Below are 26,537 nucleotides of genomic sequence, written 5' to 3'. Positions count from 1 at the left end.
GGAGACCCCCATCAGGGGGGTAGTGTGAGGGGAGTTGGGGGAGTCCCCGTGCGGAGACAGGGCGGGGAGCAGACCTACCGGTAGTACAGCTTGTCGGGGAAGGCGAGCGGGTCGAGGAAGGAGCGCTCCAGGAGCATCAGCTGGTTGTTCACCCTCCGCAGCTCCAGGGGTCTGCACCGAGGGAGAGACAGGTGGGACGTGGTCACTCTGGGCCTCGGGTTGCCCACACTCCACCCTCACCCCAACACGCTCTATACCTCTACCTTCGCCCTGGAGCTGGGACCCCCAGAACCTGTACTCACTGGGATCTCGGTCTCTGCAGATCCCCCCGCACCCCGACTCCCCGAGACTGTTTCCCCGAACCCCACAACTTCCCTGAGAGCCGGACCGCCCCTCAGATCCAGGACACCACAGTGACTCGGGATCCCTCCAAGCCCTGGGTCTCCCCAGATATCTGAATCACCCTCAGACCCCGGGCACCCCAAGAGTTGGGACGTCCGTCCCTCCCATCCAGTCCATCCTCACCGTGCATTGCTTCAGGAAGGCCGACGGTATCGTCAGGAATACCTGCCCCACCCTGGCCATTCCCTTCTCTTCTACCTTTGGGGAGAAGATACAGGAGCTCGAAAGCCCAGACATCCAGTGGGTCAGGCAGCATCTATGGAGGGAAATGAGCAGTCGACATTTCGGGCCGAGACCCTTCATCAGGACTGGGCTAAGACCAGCCTGCGACCCATTGTATTGGGTGCACGGGGCAGGTTGTCGGAGGTCTGTGGAGTTTACCCCTTGACCCTGACCCAGGCCAAATGCAACGCCAGCTCCCCAATGGTGGAAGGCAACTGATTGGCTGGCCCTGGGTTCAAAGGTCACAGTGGTTAACCCTCAGAGTGCCAGCTAGCCGTCTCTCTCTCTCTCTCTCTGCACCCCAATCGCCACATTTGTGGCTCACGGACAGGTTCAGGGGGTCACTGCTGACAAGGAGCCCCGACTGGGGTCAGAGGGCAGGAGTTCACCAACTTCTTCCGCAGGTCCTGCAGCTGGGAGAGTTGCCTGTTGAATGATTCGGACGCACGGTTCAGCTGCTCGACGGCACCCCGCAGGGAATCTACAAAGCAAGGGTTCGAAGGTCAACAGAACTAGCAGAGACACTCCAAAACGCAGCACCCCTAAACCCAGATCGGCCTCAGTACCCAAGACCTGGGATGCCCCGAGACTGTCAACTCGGTCCGAACCTGGTCGACCAGTCGCAACACCCTCGACCCATAGAACATTGAACGGCACTGCACAGGTCCTGCGAACATCAACACACCGGAACCCTTAACCCTGAGACTGTAGACCTGCGGTTCATTTACAGGCTGGGATCTAATCCAGGGGTTCAGTGAGTTTATATATAGAATAACAGGTCCCCGGGAGTGGGTTACAGGTTTGGATCTAATCCAGGGATTCACGGGGTTTATACAGAATAACCGATCCACAGAGTGGGTATCAGGCTGGGGTCTGATCCAGGGGTTCAAGGGGTTTATATATAGAATGACAGATCCCCGGGAGTGGGTTACAGGCTGGGTTCTAATCCAGGGGTTTGGAGGGTTTATAGAATAACAGATCCCTGGGATTGGGTTACAGGCTGGGATCTAATCCAGGGATTCGGGGTGTTTATATATAGAATGACAGATCCCCGGGAGTGGGTTACAGGATGGGATCTAATCCAGGGGCTCAGGGGGTTTATATATAGAATAACAGATCCATGGGAGTGGGTTACAGGCTGGGATCTAATCCAGGGGTTTGGGGGGTTTATATAAAGAATAACAGATCCCCAGGAGTGGGATACAGGCTGGGATTTAATCCAGGGGTTCAGTAGGTTTATATATAGAATAACAGATCCCCAGGAGTGGGTTACAGGCTGGGATCTAATCCAGGGGTTTGGGGGGTTTATATAAAGAATAACAGATCCCCAGGAGTGGGTTACAGGCCGGGATCTGATCCAGGGGTTTGGGGTTTCTACACTGAACAGTCAACACTGATGGGCGCAGATGTTGCCCACTACACATCTGGAGTCTGACAGAAGGTCCATCACAGCCTCTCGACCTGTGGGCACTCACCCAAGGAGATGTCCCGCTTGCTCAGCTCGGGGCCCAGTTGATCCTGCGCGGTGGTGTACAGCAGGCGGACCGCCTCAGCGTAGTCACTGACATTGAAGGGGAGGACAGTGCTATCCGCCAGTCGCAGGAGAACGTTCCCGGCTGTCCTGCCCACTGCCTGGTGGCTGGTGAACCCTGGGGTACAGAGGGAAGGGGGTGAGGCTGTGAGGTTACCGTGGTGTGTCCAGGACTTGCTTCATCGGCCACCCTGAGGCTCACTGGCCATACCCTAGGCTTCAGGCTGCAGCTCCCGGAGCCTGTCTTGTAGGCCGAATGCCTGTGGTAATCCGATTGGAGTGGGAAGGTCTCGTCTCTGGGAACAGGATGGTGGGGGCTTCCACGGGGATAGGACCAAACAGCACAGAGTCCTTCATTCAACCCGGGGTCAGTACTGCCCCTCCCGCAGTGAGGCACTCCATCCTCGCCGTCCCTCCCGCAGTGGGGCACTCCATCCTCGCCGTCCCTCCCGCAGTGGGGCACTCCATCCTCGCCGTCCCTCCCGCAGTGAGGCACTCCATCCTCGCCGTCCCTCCCGCAGTGAGGCACTCCCCCCTCACCACCCCTCTCACGGACTCACACACCACTGTACCAACCAAGAGCAGTGTTCCGGTGGGGAGTGACCACACTGGGAACCTGCACCCACCCCAGCCCCTCCCAATCACCCCTATGGTGTGCAGTGGGGGGAGGTCTCGTGGGGGTGCGCTCACTGTACCTGGGTCGATAAAGCGAGAGGCGTAATCAAAGGTGTCATACGCGGTGTGGTAGGCGGGGTAGATCCGAGCTTTCGTCGCTGACTGGGGTGGGGAACAGGAGAACAAAACCGTCAGTGATCGTAAACCTGATTCACATTCTGAATTCACACCCATTGCACACACTGACCCACGCACACACTGACCCACGCACACACTGACCCAAACTGACACACACTGACCCACACACACACTGACACACACCTACACACACTGATACACGCACACTCACTGACCCAAACTGACACACACTGACCCACGCACACACTGACACACACCTACACACACTGATACACGCACACTCACTGACCCAAACTGACACACACTGACCCACGCACACACTGACACACACCTACACACACTGATACACGCACTCACTGACCCAAACTGACACACACTGACCCACGCACACACTGACCCACACACACCTACACACACTGACACACGCACACACTGACCCAAACTGACACACGCACATGCACACACTGACACACGCACACACACTGACACACATACACATACTGACACACACACACACACTGACGCGCACACACTGACGCACATGCACACACTGACACATGCGCACTCTGTCACACACCCACACTGACCCACACCTACACTGACACAAACTGACACAGACACACACTGACCCACACCTACACTGACACAGACCCACATACACTGACATGCCCATACTGACACCCATGCGCACAGACACACACACCCACACCAACATAGATGAGGTGACAGATACATAGACGGAGACAGACACATAGACACACACACACACAGTGACATACACATTCATTCATATACACACACACAGACTCATATACAGACAGAAACACAGACACATGCAAGTAGACACAAACTTACAAACACACACTCACACACACACACACACACAGACATGCACACACAGATGTGCACACACACACAAAATTATCACAAACACAGACACATTCTCCCGTAGAACTGTAACATCACTCTGTCCACTCCTGCTCCCTCTGTGCCGGGACCCCAAACCACAGTCCGTACAACAGCCGCATAGCATGATCCCGTCACTGTCAGCCACACCACACAACCACAGCTCAGCACGGGTGGGGGGAGAGGTAGGCAGCCTTACCCTGTCATATGTGTAGGCAATGTCCATGGAGCTGATCCCAAGGTAATGGAAGAAGGAGGCGTAGTCGCTGCCTGCACCCAGGGTGCCCACGCTGAGGAGAGAGGTCGGCAGGTTAGAGAGGTCCGAGCTATGCCTGGGGGGTGGGGGTCACCCGTGGGGTCTCTGCCGCTCCAGAGAAAACAACCCAAGTTTGTCCAACCTATAGCTCATACCCTCTAATCCAGGCAGCGTCCTGGTGAACCTTTTCTGCACCCTCTCCAAAGCCCCCACATCCTTCCTGCAATGGGGGCGACCAGAACTGAATGCAATACTCCAGATACGGCTTAACCAGAGTTTTATAAAGGTGCAACATAACTTCCCGACTCTTGAACTCAGTGCCTCGACTAATGAAGGCAAGCATGTCATATGCCTTCTTTACCGCTCTATCAACCTCTGCAGCCACTTTCAGGGAGCTGTGGACTTGCCCCCCCCCCCCCCCCTCTGTACATCATTGCTGTTAAGGGTTTGGATCAGTTGCAGATTTCAGTGGAGAAATGGCAGATGGAGTTTAATCCGGGCAAGTGTGAGGTGTCGCCCTTTGGGAGATCGTATATAATGGGACAGTACACAGTTAATGGCAAGACCCTTAACAGTATTGATGTTCTAGAGGGCATGCACTTAAGGTGAGAGGGGGTAAGTTCAAAGGAGATGTGCAAGTCAGGGTTTTGTTTTATGCAGAGAGCGGTGGGTGCCTGGAATGTGCTGCCAGGGGTGGTGGTGGAGGCAGGTACGATGTTTAAGAGGCTCTTAGACAGGCCCATGGATATGCAAGGAGTGGAGGGGGTATGGGCATTGTGTAGGCAGAAGGGATTAGTTCACATAGGCGTATAGTTACTAGTTTAACTAGTTTGGCACAACGTCGTGGACTGAAGGGCCTGTTCCTGATCTGTACTGTTCTATGTTCTATATCCTGCTGTATCCTTTGGCAATCTTCTACACTGTCCACAGCACCACCAACCTTTGTATCGTCTGCTAACTTACTAACTCACCCATCTACATTTTTATCCAGGTCATTTAAATATATCACAGACAGCAGAGGTCCCAGTTCAGATCCCTGCAGAAGACCACTAGAACATAGAAAAAACCTACAGCGCAATTCAGGCCCTTCGGCCCACTAAACTGTGCCAAACATGTCCCTACCCTAGAAATTACTAGGCTTACCCATAGCCCTCTATTTTTCTCAGCTCCATGTACCTATCCAACAGTCTCTTGAAAGACCCTATCGTATCCGCCTCCACCACCGTTGCCGGCAGCCCGTTCCACACACTCACCACTCTCTGAGTAAAAGACTTACCCCTGACATCTCCTCTATACCTACTGCCCAGCATCTTAAACCTATGTCCTCTTGTGGTCACCATTTCAGCCCTGAAGAAAAGCCTCTGACTATCCACCCGATCAATGCCTCTCATCATCTTATACACCTCTATCAGGTCCCCCCTCATCCTCCGTCTCTCCAAGGAGAAAAGGCCAAGTTCCCTCAACCTGCTTTCATAAGGCATGCTCCGCATCCCAGGCAGCATCCTTGTAAATCTCCTCTGCACCCTCTCTATGGCTTCCACATCTTTCCTGTAGTGAAGCGACCAGAACTGAGCACAGTACTCCAAGTGGGGTCTGACCAGGGACCTATATAGCTGCAACAATACCTCTCGGCTCCTGAATTCAATTCCCCGATTGATGAAGAACAATACACCATATGCCTTCTTAACCACAGGGTCAACCTGCGCAGCCGCTTTGAGCGTCCTATGGACTCAGACCCCAAGATCCCTCTGATCCTCCACACTGCCAAGAGTCCTACCATTAATACTATATTCCGCCAACATATTTGACCTACCAAAATGAACCACTTCACACTTATCTGGGTTGAACTCCATCGGCCACTTCTCAGCCCAACTCTGCATCCTATCTATGTCCCTCTGTAACCTCTGACAGCCCTCTATACTATCCACAACACCCCCAACCTTCGTGTCATCTGCAAACTTACTAACCCACCCCTCCACTTCCTCATCCAGGTCGTTTATAAAAATCACAAAGAGTAAGGGTCCCACTAGTCATGGATCTCCAGCCAGAATAAGTCCCATTGACCACTACCCTCTGTCCTCTATGGGCAAGCCAATTCTGAATCCAAACAGCCAAGTCACCGTTGATCCCATGCATTTTAATCTTCTGGATGAGCCTCCCATGAGGGACCTTGTCAAACGCCTTACTGAAATCCACGTAGACAACATCCACAGCTCTACCGTCATCAATCACCCTCGTCACCTCCTCGAAAAACTCAGTCAAGTTAGTAAAACACGACTTGCCCCGCACAAAGCCATGCTGACTGTCCCTAATAAGGCCATGGTCTTCCAAATGCTCATAAATCCTATCCCTAAGAATCCTTTCCAGTAACTTCCCCACCACTGACGTGAGGTTCACTGGTCTATAGTTTCCAAGATTATCCCTGTTTCCCTTCTTGAACAACGGAACAAGATTAGCTACTCACCAGTCCTCTGGGACCTCGCCTGTGGCTATAGAGGACGCAAACAATCTTGATCAAGGCCCCAGCAATCTCATGTCTTGCCTCTCTCAGTGACCTGGGGTACATCCCTTCAGGCCCCGGAGACTTAACCACCTTAATATTCTTTAAGAGACCCAACACGACCACTTCCTTAATTGATATGCTCCCCGCTGATCTCACTATCCATTATGTTCTTCTCCTTGGTAAATACCAACACAAAGTACTCGTTTAGGACCTCGCCTCCAAGCACATCTTCCTTTATCCTTGAGTGGTCCTACCCTCCCCCTCTTGCTCTTGATATATGTATGGAATGCCTTGGGATTCTCTTTAATCCTACTTGCCAGGGAGTTTTCACGGCCCGTCCTGGCTCTCCCAATTCCCTTCTTTAGTTCTTTTCTGGCTTCTTCATAATCCTCAAGGGTCCTGTTTGACTTTAGCTTCCTAAACCTTACATTAGCTTCCTTTCTCTTCTTGACTAAGTTCACCATTTCTCTCGACGTCCAAGGGTTCCCCTCACCTTGCCAACCTTGTCCTTCCTTCTTACTGGAACATCCCTGTCCTGTTCTCTGTGCAGTTGGTCTTTAAACACCCCCCACATGTCAGATGTGGACTTGCCCAAAAACAGCCGTTCCCAATTAATTCTCCCTAGTTCCTGCCGAATGCTCTTGTACTTTGCCCTACCCCAATTTAATACTCTCCTGCAAGATCCATACTTATCCTTATCTATAGCTATCTTAAAACTTAGGGAGCTGTTATCACAGTTCCCTAAATATTCTCCCACTGAAAGATCAGTCACCTGGCCAGGCTCGTTTCCCAACACCAGGGCCAGTACGGCCCCTCCTCTCATTGGACTATCTACACACTGATTTAAGGAACCCTCCTGGATGCACCTGACAAATTCTGCCCCGTCTAAACCTCTTGCACTAAGGAGATCCCAGTCTATATTGGGGGAGTTGAAGTCACCCACAACAACAACCCTGTTGTTTTTACACCTTTCCCTAATCTGCCTGCATATCTGTTCCTCAATGTCCCGGTGCCTATTGGGGGGTCTGTAGTATAATCCCATCAGAGTGACTGCACCTTTCTTATTTTTGAGTTCTACCCATATCGACTCAGTGAATGAACCCTCCATTATGTCCCCTCTGAGTGCAGCTGTGATATTGTCCCTGATTAATAGTTCATCTCACCCCCCACCTCCCTCTCTATCTTTTCTACAACATCGAAATCCTGGAACATTAAGTATCCAGTCCTGTCCCTCTCTCAACCAAGTCTCTGTAATGGCCACAACATCATAGTTCCGTGTATTGATCCATGCTCAAAGTTCATCACCTTTACTCCAGCATTAAAGTAAACACACTTCAACACGTCCAACCCACCGGGTCGATTACCCTGCTCCTGCCCGTCCTTCCTTACAGGCTTACTGGTCCTGACATCTAGCTTCCCCTCAATCCCTCCACTTCCTGACCCGGTGTTCTGGTTCCCATCCCCCTGCCAAACTAGTTTGTCATCAGAGACCATCTCCAGAGACCTTACGATGGGAGGAAGGTCATTGATGAAGCAGCTGAAGGTGGTTGAGCCCAGGACACTGCCCTGAGGAACTCCTGCAGTGATGTCCCGGCACTGGGATGACTGACCTCCCACACCCACCTTCCTGACTCCAGCCACTGGAGTGGATCCCCCCCCCACCCCGATGCCCACTGACCTCGGGTTTACCAGAGCCTCGTGATGCCTCACTCGGTCAAACACTGCCTCGACGTCGAGGGCTGTCACTCTCAACTTCCTTGGAGTTGGGAAGAGGTTCACGGAGGTACCGCGGTGTGATCACTGGCAGGAAGGTGGAGTTACAGTGTGACGTGTTGACCCAGTGTAAAAGTGGGCATGGAAGGCTATTCTTGGCAACAGGTGTCGTACAGCCAGACCTCAGGTTCTCATACAGCACGGACGCAGGCCCTTCGGCCCAACTCGTCCATGCCGACCAAGGTGCCTTCCTGAGTTAGTTTCATTTGCCTGCATTTGGCCCCTATCCCGCTAAACCTTTGCTATCCACGAACCTGTCCAAGTGTCTTCTAATTGCAGTTGTTACCCGCCTCTACCACTTCCTCTGGTAGCTCGTTCCACACACCCACCACCCTGTGTGTGGAAACCTTGCCCCTCGGGTCCCCTTTAAATCTCTCCCCTCTCACCTTAAACCTGTGCCCTCTAGTTTTAGACTCCCCTACCCTGGAGGAAGGACCGTGACCATCCACCTTATCGATGCCCCTCATGGTGTTATAAACCTCCATAAGGTCACCCCTCGGCCTCCTTCGCTCCAGGGAAAAGTCTCAGCCTGTCCAGTCTCTCCTTATAACTCAAGCCTTCCAGTCCCGGTAACATCCTGGTGAACCTTTTCTGCCCCCTCTCCAGCTTAATGACGTCCTTCCTATAGCTGGGCGACCAGAACCGCGCACAGTCCTCCAAGTGCGGTCTCACCAACGTCTTGTACAGTTTTAACATGACGTCCCAACTCCATGCCCCGGCCGATGAAGGCATGCGGTCCGATGTTACTGAAGGAGATTAGATGTTGGTGGGAAGCTTACTGTGGGATGATACCATGGCGAGGGCTCGTTCGGTTCGAATGCCTCATCCAGTTACTGTAGACGGACAGATCTTGGTGTCCTGGAGCCGGGACCTAGAACCAAGGGGAGATCAGTGAGTGAAACCCCCAGCCTGCTGTTGGGACAAGATGGAGATATGAGGCAGTTACTCAAGCTCAGTGTGAAGTTCAGGAAAGGCTTCTGCACTGAGAATCATGGAACCCTGGAGCACAAGCGGAGGCTATTCAGCCCATCCTTCCTCTGCTGGCTCTTTGGAAGAGCTCTCCAATTAGATCCACTCCTCCTGCTCTTCCCTTATGGCCCCCGGCAACATCTTTCCAACTCCCTTATTGGTTCTGGATTCACCCGGCCCGGAAACAGGCCCTTCGGCCCACCGAGTCCGTGCCGACCCTCAACCACCCATTCACCCCGATCCCATTTTATTCGCCACCACATTCCCATCAGCTTGCCCCAGATTCTACCCCTCACACACACACACTGGGGGGGGGGGCAATTAACCCACCGACCCCGCAACCCCAGCTTGTTTGGGAACTGGTGCATGAAGTATAAAAAAGAGGCAATAACTTGCAGTTTGACACAAATCTTTCCCAAGCCTGTACATTTTTTATATCAACCTATAATACATTACCCTTCAGAATCAAATTCCAATTTTGTTTTGAAATATCCTTCCTCGTTTTCCCTTTCATATGTTTTGTTCTTTTCATCCATGTCAGCACCATTACCCTTTGCAGCAGCTGCTGTTATTTCTTTAGGAGGTCCCCAAAGGCCCACACGTTCGGTTGAAGCTTTTCTGTGTATGACCAATGTAAAAACCATCTCCAATACTGGCTGTTTGAAGGGCAGGTTTATAGCCACCCGACCACAAGTGAGGGCAGATTAGATCCCCAACATCCACACTCTTAGGCCCATGTCTGTTTACTTTTTTCTAACAAACTCCACTTTCAGGGAACCATGGACCTGTACTCCTAGATCCCTCTGTTCTACAACACTACCCAGGGCCCTACCATTCACTGTGAAAGTCCTACCCTGGTTTGACTTCCCAAGTTGTAGCATCTCGTACTTATCTGAATTAAACTGCATTTGCCATTCCTCGGCCCACTTACCCAGCCGATCAAGATCCCCCTGTAATTTTTGGTATCCTTCACTGCCAACGAGGCCACCTATTTTGGTGTCACCTGCAAACTTATTAACCATGTCTCGTACTTTCTCGGGCAGTGATGAGATTATCCCGGGCAGTTCCCAGGAAGGGAGAAGGGGGAGAGGGTTGGGGGCACTGAGATGGGGAAGGACGGGAGGAGTCTGGCGTGCTGTAAATGCTCTACATACCTGTTGTGCTGCATCAAATACCACCTTCTGCACAACTGGAGAACCGTACACCCGCAGAGTGGCATTGGCTGAAACAGACGGTGGGGGAGAGGGGTCAGTGAGAGAACTGGCTGCCCCACCCATCCCCTCCCCTCCCCTCCTGATCCTCCATGTGACGAGTGATTCCCCACCCCACACACGCCTCCAAAACCAACCGTTCCAGGGACGGGGCTTGATGGAGTCAAAACTAACACAAGGGGTGGAGAGGGGCAGACAGAGGGTGGGCGGGTGGGGGGAGAGATGGGGGAGGGGAGAAGAGATGATGGGGAGAGAGGAGTGAGGACAGATGGGGAGAGAGAGGGGTGGGGATACAGTGGTGGGGGTGGGGAGATGGTATGTTCAGGGCGGAGGGACACAGTAAGGTCGAGGGAGTCTCCTCACCAAACACGGCAATGTCCACGTTGATGTACGCCACCGTCCTCTGGGTCAGGATTCTGTAGAACTCCTGCAACAGGTAGAGGTCACACTGACGTCAGGTCATTGGGATCACCCCCAATCAGAGCCCCCACCCACACACCCCACACACAACCCACCCACATATCCCCCCCACCCCCACACAGACCCCCCCATAGACCCAGCCACACATATAATGTGGTATCTGCTCTGCAGTCTGACCACATCCCTGTGTGTGACCACAGCATTCCCAGTGGTCACTGGGTGTGGAGGCACTGGATGTGGTCACGGTGTGGGCACTGGATGTGGTCACTTGGTGTGGTCACTGGGTGTGGACATTGGGTGTGGTCAGTGGGTATGGTCATTGGGTGTGGTCAGTGGGCGTAGGCACTGGGTGTGGTCAGTGGGTATGGTCACTGGGTGTGGTCAGTGGGTATGGTCAGTGGGTACGGTCGGTGGGTATGGTCACTGGGTGTGGTCAGTGGGTATGGTCAGTGGGTACGGTCGGTGGGTATGGTCACTGGGTGTGGTCAGTGGGTATGGTCACGGTGTGGTCAGTGAGTACGGTCAGTGGGTATGGTCACTGGGTGTGGTCAGTGGGTACGGTCAGTGGGTATGGTCACTGGGTGTGGTCAGTGGGTATGGTCACTGGGTGTGGTCAGTGGGTACGGTCAGTGGGTATGGTCACTGGGTGTGGTCAGTGGGTATGGTCACTGGGTGTGGTCAGTGGGTACGGTCAGTGGGTATGGTCACTGGGTGTGGTCAGTGGGTGTGGACACTGGGTCAGTTGGTGTGACCCTGGGTGTGGAGTAGATCCCTGCAGTGACCTGTGACCACAGACATCCCAGAGCCAATCGATTATCCGCTTGTTACCTCATTGCTGTGAGCTATAGAATCCTGTCACACAGACAGAGGCCCTTCGGTCCACAACCTCATGCTGACCATCGAGCACCGACTTACACTAATTCCATTCCCGTCAACTCCCCTCAGATTCTGTCCCTCACCCACACACTGGGGGGGGGGGGCAATTTAACCCACTGACCCTGCACGTCGTTGGGATGTGGGAGGGAACCGGAGCACCCGGGGGAAACCCACGCGGTCACAGGGAGAACGTGCAAACTCCACACACGCACACACACACACACACACGCGCGCGCACACACACACGCGCACACACACACACGTACGCACACGCACGCACACACACACACACACACACACAGAGCAGCCACAGAACAACTGCATAAAGGGCTCCCACGGGTGTGAGGGAAAGCACAGAGGTGATGGGAATAGCCCCTTGATAGGAGGAGGTGTAGATGGTCAACGAGGCTGGGATTGGCACGCAGTGAGGAGATGTGACCTATCGGAAGGCTGCAATCCATGATGGGACATCCGGTGACGAGGGCGGAGATATCCCGAGCGTTGAGACTACAGCTGGCTCAGTAAGCCCCACATTGTGGCAGTGTGCGGACCCTTTAACCGATAGGGCAGTCACAGTGCGATACACTCCCAGTTGTTTTGTGAGTACTCAGCGCAGGTAGTAGGTTACACCCCGGAGATCCAATTTATGCTAATAAGGGGGGAGACACACAGTGCGTGAGCTGGGACATCAATTGGAAGAAGACAGCTGTGCCGAGGTGGATAGATGTGCCCAGGCCAATATCCGAATGGGTGCAATTTTACCCCAGAAATGATGGGGAATTCAATCTAACCCAGTCTTAAAACGAGATTTGTACTAAAATACAAGTCAGTTTCTTGGCTTACACCCTCGCTGGCTGTGAAGCCTGCTTCAAACAAATTGAGCGTGTTAGCTGCTATCTAAATGCAAAGTTGCGATGGGAGCTCAAGTGCCCTGTGGACCCCACCTCTCGCTGCTCCGTGTGTGGGGTGTCACGGGGGTGGGGGGGTGGTGCCGATGTACCGTGAGTGGCCGGCTGTGCGGCCACTGGTCACTTTACCTCTGTCCATTCGGTGGAGCCGATGAGCCCGAACTCCTCCGCGCCCCAACTGCCAAAGATGATCGAGCGCCGTGGACGCCATTTCCCTACAACAATAACTTGTGTTTACGCAGCACGTCAAACATAGTGAGGCGCCCCCACCTCCAGGGAAGGAGAGATCTCCTCCGCCAATCCCTCTGCGAGACCTCCTGCTCTCAGACCCCACCCCCTTGCAAGGAAGGCAAACGACTCCTCGAGGAACCGTGGAGTTGATGAGCTGGAGGTTGAGCTGCAGACACTGTGGTGTATCAGGCTACCCAGGCACCTCGTTCCGGGAGGCAGTTGTGCCTCTTGGATCAGGTGCGGTAGAATTGGTCATGTGGCTGGGCTGAGAAGTGGCAGATGAAGTTCAACCCGGATAAGTGTGAAGTGATACACTTCGGGAGATCGAATTCGAAGGCAGAATACAAGGTTAATGGCAGGACTCTTAGCAGTGTGGAGGGACAGAGGGATCTTAGTGTCCACATCCATAGGTCGTCCACATCCACGCAGGTCGATAGGGTTGTTAAGAAGGCGTATGGTGTGTTGGCCTTCATTAATCGGGGGATTGAGTTCAAGAGCCGCGAGGTGATGTTGCAGCTCTATAGAACTCTGGTCAGACCACACTTGGAGTATTGTGTTCAGTTCTGGTCGCCTCATTATAGGAAGGATGTGGAAGCTTTAGAGAGGGTGCAGAGGAGATTTACCAGGATGTTGCCTGGATTGGAGAGCACGTCTTCTGAGGATAGGCTGAGTGAGCTAGGGCTTTTCTCTTTGGAGAGGAGGAGGATGAGAGGTGACTTGATAGAGGTGTACAAGATGATAAGAGGCATAGATCGAGTGGACAGTCAGAGACTTTTTCCCAGAGTGACACGAGGGAACATAATTTTAAGGTGATTGGAGGAGGGTATAAGGGGGATGTCAGGGGTAAGTTTTTTACACAGAGAGTGGTGGGTGCGTGGAACGCACTGCCGGCAGGGGTTGTGGGGGCAGATACATTAGGGACATTTAAGAGACTCTTAGATAGGCACATGAATGATGGCGGGCTATGTGGGAGGGAAGGGTTAGATAGTAGAGCAGGATAAAATGTCGGCACAACATTGTGGGCCGAAGGGCCTGTACTGTGCTGTAATGTTCTATGTTCAGGAGGGTTTGATCACCAGCTAGGCAGGAATGGGAATCCAGGAGTCTGCATTCGCGTAGCCTCAGTCATTGTGCTTGTCCGACAGGGGGATGGATGTCGTTCCCTGTGGCTGTGAGCCTGGTGCCAGTGTTAAGGACATCTCCTCGATGCTCGGGCGGAGTGGAATGGGAGGGGAAAGGTCCGTGTGGGAACCAATGACGAGCAGGGAGTTCTGCTGATGGGAAAGGAACGGCAGGAGTCCAAATAAAACACGAAGCCGCAAAGGTTTCAATCCCTGGGTTACTCCCTGAGCCAAGTGAAAATTGGGTAGATCAGATCTGAACACATGCCCCAAAGACTCGTGTGGGGGAAATGGGTTCTGGAACCAGTACTGGGGAAAGAGGGAGCTGTTCCACTGGGACAGGCTTCGCTGGAATCCCAGGGGTCTGTGCTTCTGCTTTTGAATTTGGCCCCGAGCTCCTCATGTCCCATCAGCAGAACTTCCTCTGGCACTGGCACCCTCTGCAAATCGAATAACCAGAGGGTGTGGATACGGCTTCAAACGCGCTGCAGCTGTCGTACGCCGGCGACGGAGGGGACCGACGTTCAGGGAAGTGGGCGGGGAGCCGCTTTGTCCCAGGCGGCGTCGAGCTCCTCGAGAGTTGTCGGAACCGCACTCCCCCAGGCAAGCGTCCCGTCACGCTCCTGACCTGTGCCTTGTAGATGGTGGAAAGGTGTCAATATTGGGACAGGGGAAAGGGGACAATTCTGGTGAGGGAAGTTTGGAAAGTTAGTGAGAAGGGCAAGAATCTGTGCTCCTCATAATATTATAAACCTCTGTCAGGTCACCCCTCCTTCGTTCCAGGGAAAACAGCCCCAGCCTGTCCAGTTCCTCCTTATAATTCAAACCCTCCATTCCTGTGAATCTTTCCTGCACCATCTACAGCTTAATCACAACCTCCCTCCTGAGCTGGGTGACCAGAACTGCCCACAGTACTCCAGGTGCGGTCTCACCAACGTCTTGTACAGTTGTAACACAACGTCCTACCTCTTAGTGAATGATGGAGCATAGAAAGCATCCTATCTGGATGCATCACGGCTTGGTACGGCAACTCCTCTGCCCGGGACCGCAAGAAACTGCAGAGAGTTGTGGACACAGCCCAGCGTGTCACGGACACCAGCCTCCCCTCCTTGGACTCTGTCTTTACCTGAAGCAGCCAGCATAATCAAAGAGCCCACCCAACTGGGTCATTCTCTCTTCTCCCCTCTCCCATCAGGCAGAAGATACAGGAGCCTGAGGACCCATACCACCAGACTTAAGGACAGCTTCTACCCCACTGTGATAAGACTATTGAACGGTTCCCTTATACAATGAGATGGACTCTGACCTCACCTTATTGTGACCTTGCACCTTATTGCACTGCACTTCCTCTGTATCTGTGACACTTTACTCTGTACTGTTATTGTTTTTACCTGTACTACCTCAATGCACTGTGTACTAACTCAATGTATCTGCACTGTGTAATGAATTGACCTGTACGATCGGTGTGCAAGACAAGTTTTTCACTGTACCTCGGTACAAGTGACAATAATAAACCAATACCAAAATGGCCTCTGCTGCTTCTTACCGTGCTCCCCTTTACGTATTCTATCTGCCCCCTGTTTGCTGTTTGCCCCCTCAATGCTTAGTGGAGTCTCTAGCCTAGACATCGGGGTCAATCAGTGGGTCCACACTACTTAGGATTTCGACTCCAGGGATTGGTAGCTACAGGAAAGGTTGACCCTATTGGCCATGACAACGCTACCCAATGAGAGGGCACGCAGAATCCCTGCCAGGGCTGGGGTCAATGCAGGCTGACCCAGAGGTGAAAGGTCAGTGCGACCTCAGCGGACGTTCTCTCACCATGCTTCACCATCTTGCCCAGGACCCGGCTGATCTCCAACATGACCGCGGTCCCACTGCTGGGGTCGATGGCTCCGTGCACCCAGCTGTCCCGGTGGTTCCCGTAGATGACGTAGCGATCTGTAACGAGAAGAGGGAGCCTTAGCGGTGGGATCCGGGGACGCCGTGGGCTTAGCTACTCAATCCACTGGAATTAACCCAGCCCCTGATTCTCCCCCCAGACTTCCTCTATTCCCACCACCAGCCGTGCCTTCAGCTGCCCGAGTCCCGAGCTCCCGAATCCTTTCCCTAACCTCCTCTGAGATGCTCCATACAACCCACCTCTTGTGGACGCAGCGCAGTCCAGCCTCCCCTCCGCTGACTCCATCTACACTCCCCACTCCCTCGGGAAAGCAGCCAACATAATCAAGGACCCCTCCCCACCCTGGACTTTCTCTCTTCTCCCCCCTCCCATCGGGTAGCAGATACAAAAGCCTGGAAGCACGTACCACCAAGCTCAAGGACAGCTTCTATCCCGCTGTTATCAGACTCTTGAATGGACCACTCCTACAATAAAGATGAATTCTTGATCTCATTGTGGCCCTTGCACCTTATTGTCTGCCTGCACTGCACTTTCTCTGTAACTGGAACACTCTATTCTGCGTTCTGTTTTCCTTTCGTACTACCTCGATGTACTTGTGTATGGAATGATCTGTCTGGATGGCACGCAAACAAAAACTTCTCACTGTGTCTACCGTGTTCCCCTGTCCCAATATTGACACCTTTCCACCATCTACAAGGCACAGGTCAGGAGCGTGACGGGACGCTTGCCTGGGGGAGTGCGGTTCTGACAACTCTCGAGGAGCTCGACGCTGCCTGGGACAAAGCGGCTCCCCGCCCACTTCCCTGAACGTCGGTCCCCTCCGTCACCGGCGTACGACAGTGCACGTGTCACAATAAAAAAAATCCCAATTCCTTTGACTACCTTGGAAAGTTGGGCATCAAATTTTAATTGATAAACTCACCTATTTTTTCCCTTTTCCAAAGATTTATTCAGTGATTATGGCATGACGTTATTATAATACTTCAATATTCCACTATTCACACAATTTGCAGTCAGTGGCTTCAGATCCAGTGTCCAGAGCATCACGGATACCAGCCTCCCCTCCTTGGACTCTTGCTGGATGGCACGCAAACAAAACCTTCTCACTGTGTCTACCGTGTTCCCCTGTCCCAATATTGACACCTTTCCACCTCTTGCTGTCTTGGTGAAGCAGCCAGCATAATCAAAAGACCCCACCCACCCTGGGTCATTCTCTCTTCTCCCCTCTCCCATCAGGCAGAAGATACAGGAGCCTGAGGGCACGTACCACCAGACTACCCCACTGTGATAAGACTATTGAACGGTTCCCTTATACAATGAGATGGACTCTGACCTCACAATCTACCTTGTTGTGACCTTGCACCTTATTGCACTGCACTTTCTCTGTAGCTGTGACACTTTACTCTGTACTGTTATTGTTTTTACCTGTACTACATCAATGCACTCTGTACTAACTCAATGTAACATCAGCTAGGGATTCACAAACCTCCTTCAGTCTGGCAAAGGATACCAGGGGTGAGTAACTCAATGTAACTGCACTGTGCAATGAATTGACCTGTATGATCGGTTTGTAAGACAAGTTTTTCACTGTACCTCGGTACAAATGACAATAATAAACCAATACCAATACCAATACCAATTACAACATGGTCACCTTTATCCAGAACGCACTCGAGCCTGCGAGGCGCCCACTGGTCCCAGAAGCCCCCTATTGTTCCCGTGGATACTGCGTGCTCCTTCTCCAGGGACACAGGCGTACGGACGTAACCCTGGAAGAGGGGCAGGCAATCAGATCAAGTGGAACCCTCCGCTGCCCACCTTTGTCAGGGCCAGGAGCAAACCAACCAGGAGATCCCCCAGAAACTCACCCCTGGTATCCTTTGCCAGACTGAAGGAGGTTTGTGAATCCCTAGCTGATGTTTTGCCGCCTGATGGATGCATCCTCTCCAAATGTCTAAGGGTATCTCCATCCATGGGAAACAGACTGTTCCCGAGGGACCATTTTGTGGATTAGCTGTGCTGAGACATCCAGTGTACATGTCTCTGGGGCCCCTGGCTGACCAGCCTCCTGTCTCCTCAGGAGGTCTGATTCCATGGCCAAGGAGGCTTGTGATCCCTCCCCAAGATCCAAGGTGACTTGACCAATTGGATTCAGAACTGGCATGTCCACAGAAGACAGAGGGTAGTGGTCGAGGGGACTTATTCTGGCTGGGGATCTGTGACTGGTGATGTTCCGTAGGGATCCGTACTGGGACCTCTGCTGCTTGTGATATATATAACTATCCTGTACAAAAACGTAGATGGGGGGTGGGGGTTAAAACAAACCAAGGACTGCAGATACTGGAATCTAGATGGAAAATCAAGAAGATGCTGGAGGAACTCAGCAGGCCAGGCAGCATCCGTGGAGAAAAGCAGTTACAGAGAAAGTGCAGAGCAGGTAGACAAGTAAAGTGCAAAGGCCACGACAAGGTAGATTGGGAGATCAAGAGTTCATCTTCATTGTATAAGAGGTCCATTCAAGAGTCTGATAACTGCGGGATAGGAGCCGTCCTTGATCCAGGCCTCCACGCTCCAGTGGTGTGGGTTCTGAGGAGCAGTTTGAGGTGGGACCCTCAAATGGGAGTGTGCAGGAACGTAAGAAGCTGCAGGGAGTCGTGGACTCAGCCCCAATACATCACGGGCACATCCCTCCCCACCATCGGGAGTATCTACAGGAGGCGCTGCCTCGAGAAGGCGACATCCATCGTCAAAGGTCCCCACCATCCGGGCCGTGCCGTCTTCTCGCAGCTCCCATCAGGCAGGAGGTACAGAAGCCTGAAGTCCCCACACCACCGGGGTCAGGAACAGCTACTTCTCTTCAACCATTCGGTTCTTGAACCAACCAGCACAACCCTAATCACTACTTCAGTACAACAACACTGGGACCACTTTGAGCTACAATGGACTGTAGTTTTTGTTCTAATTCTGTTATTTCCTGTATAATTTATGTTGTTAATTTAGGTTTTTCTTGTGAATGCTGCTTATCTGCTGCTCTGTGCCCGTGATGTTGCTGTAAGTAAGTTTTTCATTGCACCCGTGCACACATGGACTTGTGCAGATGACAAACTCGACCTTGTCTTTTGACACACAGCCTCTGGTACCCAGGGGGGAGGAGGTGCCCGATTGTAGTGAGGGAGCTCATCAGCTCCTCCTGCTCCTATTGTGGAGACCCAGGGTGCTCGGTGCCTCTCTGGACACTCCCTCTCACCCTCTTGTCACTACCTCACTCCCCCCACCCCCGTGAACCCTGCACCTACCAAGGGGCTCCGACCAGATCGACCAGCACTTCCCCTCCGCCCCCACCGGGAACGGGCACGCACCCACCTGGCTCCTCGCTTCCGCGGATGATCCCAATCACGTTGTCCGACGGTTTCACCTCTCGCTTGTTGAACACGCTGACCTGAACGTCACTGTGAAAGAGAAGGCCACTCTTCAGTCCTCGGTCAGACCTCCTGAATCTCCCTCCGTACTGGTCATAGCGTCAGTGATCACAGAGATATACCATAGAACCATAGAACAATTCGGCCCACCATGTTGTGCCGCCCTTCAAACCTCGCCTAAGACTATCTACCCCCTTCCTCCCACATATCCCTCTATCTTAAATTCCTCCATATGCTTATCTAACAAGATCTTGAACTTGTCCAATATATCAGACCCCGCCACCACCCCAGGCAGCGCAGTCCATGCACCAACCACTCTCTGGGTGAAAAACCTCCCTCTGACGTCTCCCTTGAACTTCCCACCCATTACCTTAATGCCATGCCCTCTTGTATTGAGCATTGGTGCCCTGGGAAAGAGGCGCTGGCTGTCCACTCTATCTATTCCTCTCAATATCTTGTACACCTCTATCACGTCTCCCCTCATCCTCCTCCTCTCCAAAATCGCGGCCGTTGAGACATTGCACTTTGGGAGGTCAAATGGAAGGGGAAAGTACACGGTAACCGAGAAGAGGTTAAGGCCGTGGACTTTAGCAAGGCCTTTGACAAGGTCCTGCATGATTAGATTCCATGGGGTCCAAGGAGAGATAGCTAGCTGGATTCATCATTGGCTCAGTGGTAGGAAGCAGAGGGCAATGGTCGAGGTTTGTTTCTCAGACCGGAGGCCTGTGTCCAGTGGTGTGCCACAGGGCTCGGTGCTGGGATCTGTGTTGTTCAATACTTACATAAACGATTTGGATGTGAGTGTACAAGGCACGGTTAGTAAGCTTGTTGATGATACTAAAATAGGTGGTGTCGAGTACAGGGGCTCCTCAATCAGCTGGGCAAGTGGGCTGAGGATTGGCAAATGGCTTTCAATCCAGATCAGTGTGAAGCGTTGCATTTTAGGAAGTCAAACCAGGCCAGGACTTTATACAGTGAACGGTAGTACCCAGGGGAGTGTTGTAGAACAGGGGGACCTAGGGGTTCAGGTACACAGTTCACTGAAAGTGGCATCACAGGTAGACAAGGTGGTGAAGAAGGCATTTGGCACGCCGGCCTTCATTGCTCAGGGCATTTAGTACAGAAGTTGTGATGTTACATTGCAGTTGTACAAGTCATTGGTGAGGCCGCACTTGGAGCACTGTGTACGGTTTTGGTCACCCTGTTATAGGAAAGACATCCTTAAACTGGACAGCGCAGGGAAGGTTTGCGAGGATGCTGCCAGGACTCGAGGGCCTGAGTTATAGGGAGAGGTTGGGCAGGCTAGTTCTTTATTCCTTGGAGTGTAGGAGACTGAGGGGCGACTTTACAGAGGTGTATAAATACATGAGGGGAATAGATAGGGCGAATGCACTCAGTCTTTTTCCCAGGGTAGGGGAACTAAAAACTAGAGAGCATAGGTGAGGGGTTAAAGATTTAAAAGGGACCTGAGGGGCAACTTCTACATGCAGAGCATGGCGGGTGTATGGAACGAGCTGCCAGAGAAAGTGGTTGAGGCAGGTACAATAACGATATTTAAGAGACACTTGGATAGGAAAGGTTTCGAGGGACATGGGTGAAACACAGGCAAATGCGAGAAGCTTGACAGGCATCTTGGTCAGCATGGACGAGTTGGGCCGAAGGGCCTGTTTCCATGCTGTATTAATCTATAATCCTATAAGTAAATGGCAGGACCCAACCATTGATGTACAGAGGGATCTTGGGGTACAAGTCCATAGCTCCCTGAAAGTGGCCATACAATTAGATAGTGTGGTAAAGGTGTACGGTATGCTTGCCTTCATTGGCCGGGGCTCTGAGTAGAAGAGTCAGGAAGTCACATTGCAGCTTTGGTCAGGCTGCACTTGAAGATATCGTGTGCAGTTCTGGTCGCCCCATTACAGGAAGGGTGTGGAGGCTTTGGAGAGGGTGCAGAAGAGGTTCACCAGGACGCTGCCTGGATTAGAGGGCATGAGCTAGAAGGAGACGTCGGACAGACTTGGGTTGTTTCCTCTGGAGCGTCGGAGGCTGAGGGGAGACCTGATAGAAGTTTATATAATTATAAATTGGGTAGACAGTCAGAGTGTCTTTCCCAAGGTAGAAATGCCAAATACTACAGGGCACAGGGGGAAAGGGGGTAAGTTCAAAGGAAATGTGCGGGGCAAGTTTTTTTACACAGAGAGCGGTGGGTGCCTGGAACGGGCTGCCAGGGGTGGGGGTGGAGGCAGATACGATAGAGGCAATTCAGAGGCCTTTAGACAGACATGCAGGGAACGGAGGGATGTGGATCACGTGCAGGCAGATGGGATTAGTTTAATTTGGCATTGTGTTCGGCACAGACATGATGGGCCGAAGGGCCTGTTCCTGTGCCTTATAGAACATAGAACACGGAACAGTACAGGAACAGGCCCTTCTGCCCATTGAGTCCATTCCAAGCCTCGACCACCTATTTGCACCGATCCCATTTTATTCTCCCCACATTCCCATCAAGCCCCCCCCACCCACCAGATTCTACCCCTCACCCACACACTAGGGGGGCCAGTGACCCCACTGACCCGTGCATCGTTGGGATGTGGGAGGGAACCGGAGCACCCGGGGGGGAAACCCACGCGGTCACAGGGAGAAGGTGCAAACTCCACACACACACACACACACACTCCACACACACACACACACACTCCACACACACACACACACACACACACACACACACACACACACACACACACACACACACACACACACACACACAGTCGGCACCGGAGGTCGGGATCGTACCTAGGGTCGACGGCTCGAGAGACGCGGGGTGTGACAGAGGGCTGTCCCAGGACAGTCCCTGCCACAGTCCACCGTCCCACAGAAGTCGATCCCTGAGCTGTGCACCTGGGACGGGGGTGTGGAGGGAACTGAGCAGAAGGTGCTCTAGGTGGATGGGTCATCGCGGTCTGGGACGGCAATTCGAATGCGCAGGAACGTAAGAAGCTGCAGAGAGGAGCAGACTCTGCCCAACACATCACGGGCACATCCCTCCCCACCATCGGGAGTATCTACAGGAGGCGCTGCCTCAAAGTGGCAACATCCATCATCAAAGATCCCCACCATCCGGGCCGTGCCATCTTCTCGCAGCTCCCATCGGGCAGGAGGTACAGAAGCCTGAAGTCCCCACACCACCAGGTTCAGGAAGAGCTACTTCCCTTCAACCGTTCAGTTCTTGCACCAACCGGCACAACCCTGATCACTGCCTCAGTGCAGCAACACTGGGACCACTTTGCACTACAACGGACTTTGCTTTTTTTTTGTTCTAATTTTTATTGTATAATTTATGTTGTTAATTTAAGTTTATCTTGTGGATGTTGCATCTCTGATGCTCTGTGCCTGTGATGCTGCTACAAGTAAGTTTTTCATTGCAGCTGCACACACATGGACTTGTGTATGTGACAATAAACTTGACTTTGATTTTGACCTGTACAAAACAGACCACAGCAGGAGTTCTGCACCTACGTCTGGTCACCTCACTTGGGGAAGGATGTGAAGGTCACAGTGGGGGTCCAGGAGGGATTTACAGGAACGGTTCTGGGGCATGATGGATTTCGGCTCCAGTGTTGGACCGGAGTAGCTGAGTTGTTCTCCAGACAAGGTTGAGAGGAAATGGAGAAGATCAGCACTGGTTTAGACGGGGGGAGGGGGAGATGGAGGGAAACTACTCCCATCGGCCGATGGTTCTGAGACTTGGGCTAGAGGGTCAAAATTTGGGGCAAAGAAGCAAGGAAGTTATGGGGAAAAAACCTGTTGACTCAGAGAGCGGAGTTGGTCTGGAACTCACTGCCTGTAGCGGGATCAACCAGGACTTTCAAAAGGGAATTGGATGGGCACTGGAGAGAGGGGGATGTGCCAGGGAATGGGACGGATGGGATTGCTCCGCTTGGGACTGGCACAGCCTCGAATGGCTGAATGGTTTCCTCCTACGCCGCAACAGACTGACCTGTTTTCAAAGGAGCTCGGGTTGCCAAATCCAGGTCCCACCCGGTACTTGCAGCCAAGACCACCCTGCCACTCGCTCGGGGCTTCAACCCCACCTAGCGCGCTGTAAGGAAACACAGGAGGCTTCAACACCAGAGGCAGAGACAGGGCAGCCACAAATCACCACTAATAGTTACAGAGCAGTACTGCCGGGAAACAGGCCTGTCGGCCCACCGAGACCATGCCGACCAGCAAGCACCATCTACACCAAGGAGAAACAAAAGACTGCAGAAACGGGAATATGGAGCAAAACGGGGGAACATCACCTGCCCATCCCTCAGAAGACTGAGGAAATTCGGCATGTTCCCGATGACCCTCACCGAATTTTATCGATGCACCAGAGAAAGCATCCTGTCCGGATGCATCCCGGCTTGGTACGGCAACTGCTCTGCCCGGGACCACAAGAAACTGCAGGGAGCTGTGGACACAGCCCAGCGCGTCACGGAAACCAGCCTCCCCTCCACGGACTCTGTCTACACTTCCCGCTGCCTCGGGAAAGCAGCCGACATAATCAAGGACCCCCTCCCCACCCCGGTCACTCTCTCTTCTCCCCCTCTCCCGTCGGGCAGAAGATACAAAAGCCTGAAAGCACGTACCACCAGGCTCAAGGACAGCTTCTATCCCGCTGTTATAAGACTATTGAACGGACCTCTCACACACTAAAAGATGGACTCTTGATCTCCCAATCTACCTCGTCGTGGCCCTTGCACCTTATTGTCTGCCTGCACTGCACTTTCTCTGTAACTGGAACACTTTATTCTGCATTCTGTTTTCCTTTTACTATCTCGATGTACGGAATTATCTGTCTGGATGGCACGCAGACATAAACTTCTCACTGTATCTCAGTACGTGTGACAATAATAAACCAATACCAATACCAATTCAAATTCCCCCACTGGGTCTCCTCCCCCCCACTATTCCCACCCGCTCTCCCCACCTCCTTTATTTGGTTCCACGCTCCACCTTCCTCCCTTATCAGATCCCACCATCTGCAGCCCTCTGTCACCTCCACCCATCACCTTCCAGCCTCTGTCGCTACCCCCACTCTCCCCTCCTCCAACTGCCCATCACCCCTCCGCACCTGGATCCACCCATCACCTGCCAGCCCCTGCCCCACCCCTTCCCCCTCACCTCCCCACACCGGCTACCCCCCTCCGCTCTTTCAGTCCCGATGAAGGGTCTCGACCTCGAAACGTCGACTGTTCATCTCCCTCCGCAGACGCTGCCCGACCCGCTGAGTTCCCCCAGCGTCTCGCTTTTTGCCGTCTACGCTAATCTTAGATACAGTCACAGAGTCGCACAGCACAGGAACAGGCCCTTCAGCCCACCCTGTCCATGCCAACCTTTCTGTCCATCTACACTGATCCCAACTGCCCGCATTAGGATCACATCTTTCTGTACGTTGTCTATTCAGGCTCATGTCTAAATGCCTCTTATAGGTAGTGACTGCATCCGATTCTGTCACCTCCCCGGGCAGTGCATTCCACATATCAACCACCCTCTGTGTAAAAAAATCCCTCAGATCCCCTTTAAATCCCCCCCCCCCACTCACTGTAAACCGATACCTTCTTTTTGACACCCCTGTCATTGGAAAAAGACTCAATAGCATTACAAGTTAATAGCAATAAAATAGCATTACAAGCTATTGCATTACAAGTTCCATTACAAACACTAATCCCATTTTTTTATTCTCCCCACATTCCCCTCAACTCCGCCAAGATTCGACCTGGGCAATTTCCAGCAGCCGATTAACCCACCGACCGTGGGTTTCCCTCCGGGTGCTCAGGTTTCCTCCTGCATCCCAACGGTGTGCGGGGGTCGGTGGGTTAATTGGCCGCTGTAAATTGCTCCGCTAGTGTGGGGGGGGGGCGGCGGTGGGGGAAACGTTGATGGGGACGTGGGGAGATTTAAAAATGGAATTAATGTACGTATTGGAACTTGTAATGTTATTGGTCAGAATCTTTTTCCTATGGCAGGGTGTCAGAAAAAGGGCATCGGTTTACAGTGAGTGGGAGCAGATTTAAAGGGGATCTGAGGGATTTTTTACACAAGGGTGGTTGATATGTGGAACACACTGCCAGAGGAGGTAGTGGAATCAAATAGCCACCACGTTGAGTACAGGCCCTCACTGGTTTATGAAAGCTCGACTTACAGACACCCATACATACAATCGAACCCCTGTAAATATTATTACATTCAAATGAGAACCAGTCTTGGAAGAAAAATCTGCTTCCATGTAACCTCCCCACAGTAATCAGACACCACTGTCTCTTAAGAACACGGGCAGCCGGTTTCACTGCGGGAGACCACTTAAGAGAGTTGCTTTGGAAACTGACAAGTCATTGCTTCTATTGCTCCTTAGTGCACTGATACTTTATTGAGCAAAGTAATGTCCACTGATACTTCAAGCCCATCGAAACCAGCCATTGAGCAGGGACATCCCAATTCTGTACCACTGTAACTAGCCAGGGGAAGACAATGATTAAATGTTGATATTAGTTGGCCCTCTTCGACACCATTCATTACAAAACTGTTGAAGGTGTGGACACCGTATTGAATGATTTTTGGACAAAATTGATTGATGGACGTCTGTAAGAACGGAACCCGTTCATAATGTGGGTCTTCCTGTACATTCATGACGGAGATTGCTGGATTTTTGGATTGTAAGGATATATTCTTAATAGCATTTGGGATGTTGTTACCTCTGGGGAGAAAAATTTGTGGAGGTACAAATGTCCCTGAGCTTATAACCATTTAAAAAGTAAATATCCCAGAGACAGGGCTTGGTAACTGTCGGATACAAAAGGATGTCCAGGATCCATGGGCCACAGTCTTGTTAGGAAGGCAGGGAAGAGGTGATAACTTCAGGAAAATCTGGCCATTAATTACAGATAATAATTACAAATGATCTTTAGAAGGATGTGTTGCCGACTGACTGATGGAACCAAAGGGATGTTTGTTAAGATCAGGTACTAACCAGGAGTAAGGGTCACATTTTGGGTTGGTCGATAGTTAAGTGGTCATGTGTGATGCGTAACCAACCAATGGGAAGATGCCGGTCATTTTGCCAAGGACACGATAATCTCTGTATGAGATGT

The 26,537-nt window shown here is 52.3% G+C and overlaps 1 protein-coding gene across 1 annotated transcript in view; it reads right to left on the bottom strand.

The window, feature by feature from the left end:
- Positions 1 to 26,537, bottom strand: part of naaladl1 (N-acetylated alpha-linked acidic dipeptidase like 1) — a 52,413-nt gene that overhangs the window by 2,712 nt on the left and 23,164 nt on the right. The window contains exons 7-18 of the mRNA XM_052045181.1: positions 23,402 to 23,503; positions 19,349 to 19,434; positions 15,904 to 16,023; positions 12,860 to 12,945; positions 10,890 to 10,953; positions 10,470 to 10,537; positions 9,126 to 9,217; positions 4,014 to 4,104; positions 2,851 to 2,932; positions 2,100 to 2,273; positions 1,018 to 1,105; positions 79 to 171 (exon numbers count right to left, since the gene is read on the bottom strand). Coding sequence (XP_051901141.1) covers positions 79 to 171; positions 1,018 to 1,105; positions 2,100 to 2,273; positions 2,851 to 2,932; positions 4,014 to 4,104; positions 9,126 to 9,217; positions 10,470 to 10,537; positions 10,890 to 10,953; positions 12,860 to 12,945; positions 15,904 to 16,023; positions 19,349 to 19,434; positions 23,402 to 23,503 — 1,146 coding nt within the window. The remainder of the gene's footprint in view (positions 1 to 78; positions 172 to 1,017; positions 1,106 to 2,099; positions 2,274 to 2,850; positions 2,933 to 4,013; positions 4,105 to 9,125; positions 9,218 to 10,469; positions 10,538 to 10,889; positions 10,954 to 12,859; positions 12,946 to 15,903; positions 16,024 to 19,348; positions 19,435 to 23,401; positions 23,504 to 26,537) is intronic.

This window comes from Pristis pectinata, chromosome 38 (genome assembly GCF_009764475.1).
Source record: "Pristis pectinata isolate sPriPec2 chromosome 38, sPriPec2.1.pri, whole genome shotgun sequence".
In the NCBI taxonomy this organism is placed as follows: domain Eukaryota; kingdom Metazoa; phylum Chordata; class Chondrichthyes; order Rhinopristiformes; family Pristidae; genus Pristis; species Pristis pectinata.
Note: the sequence above shows the minus strand (reverse complement) of the source record. Positions and strands in the feature narration are given on the sequence as shown.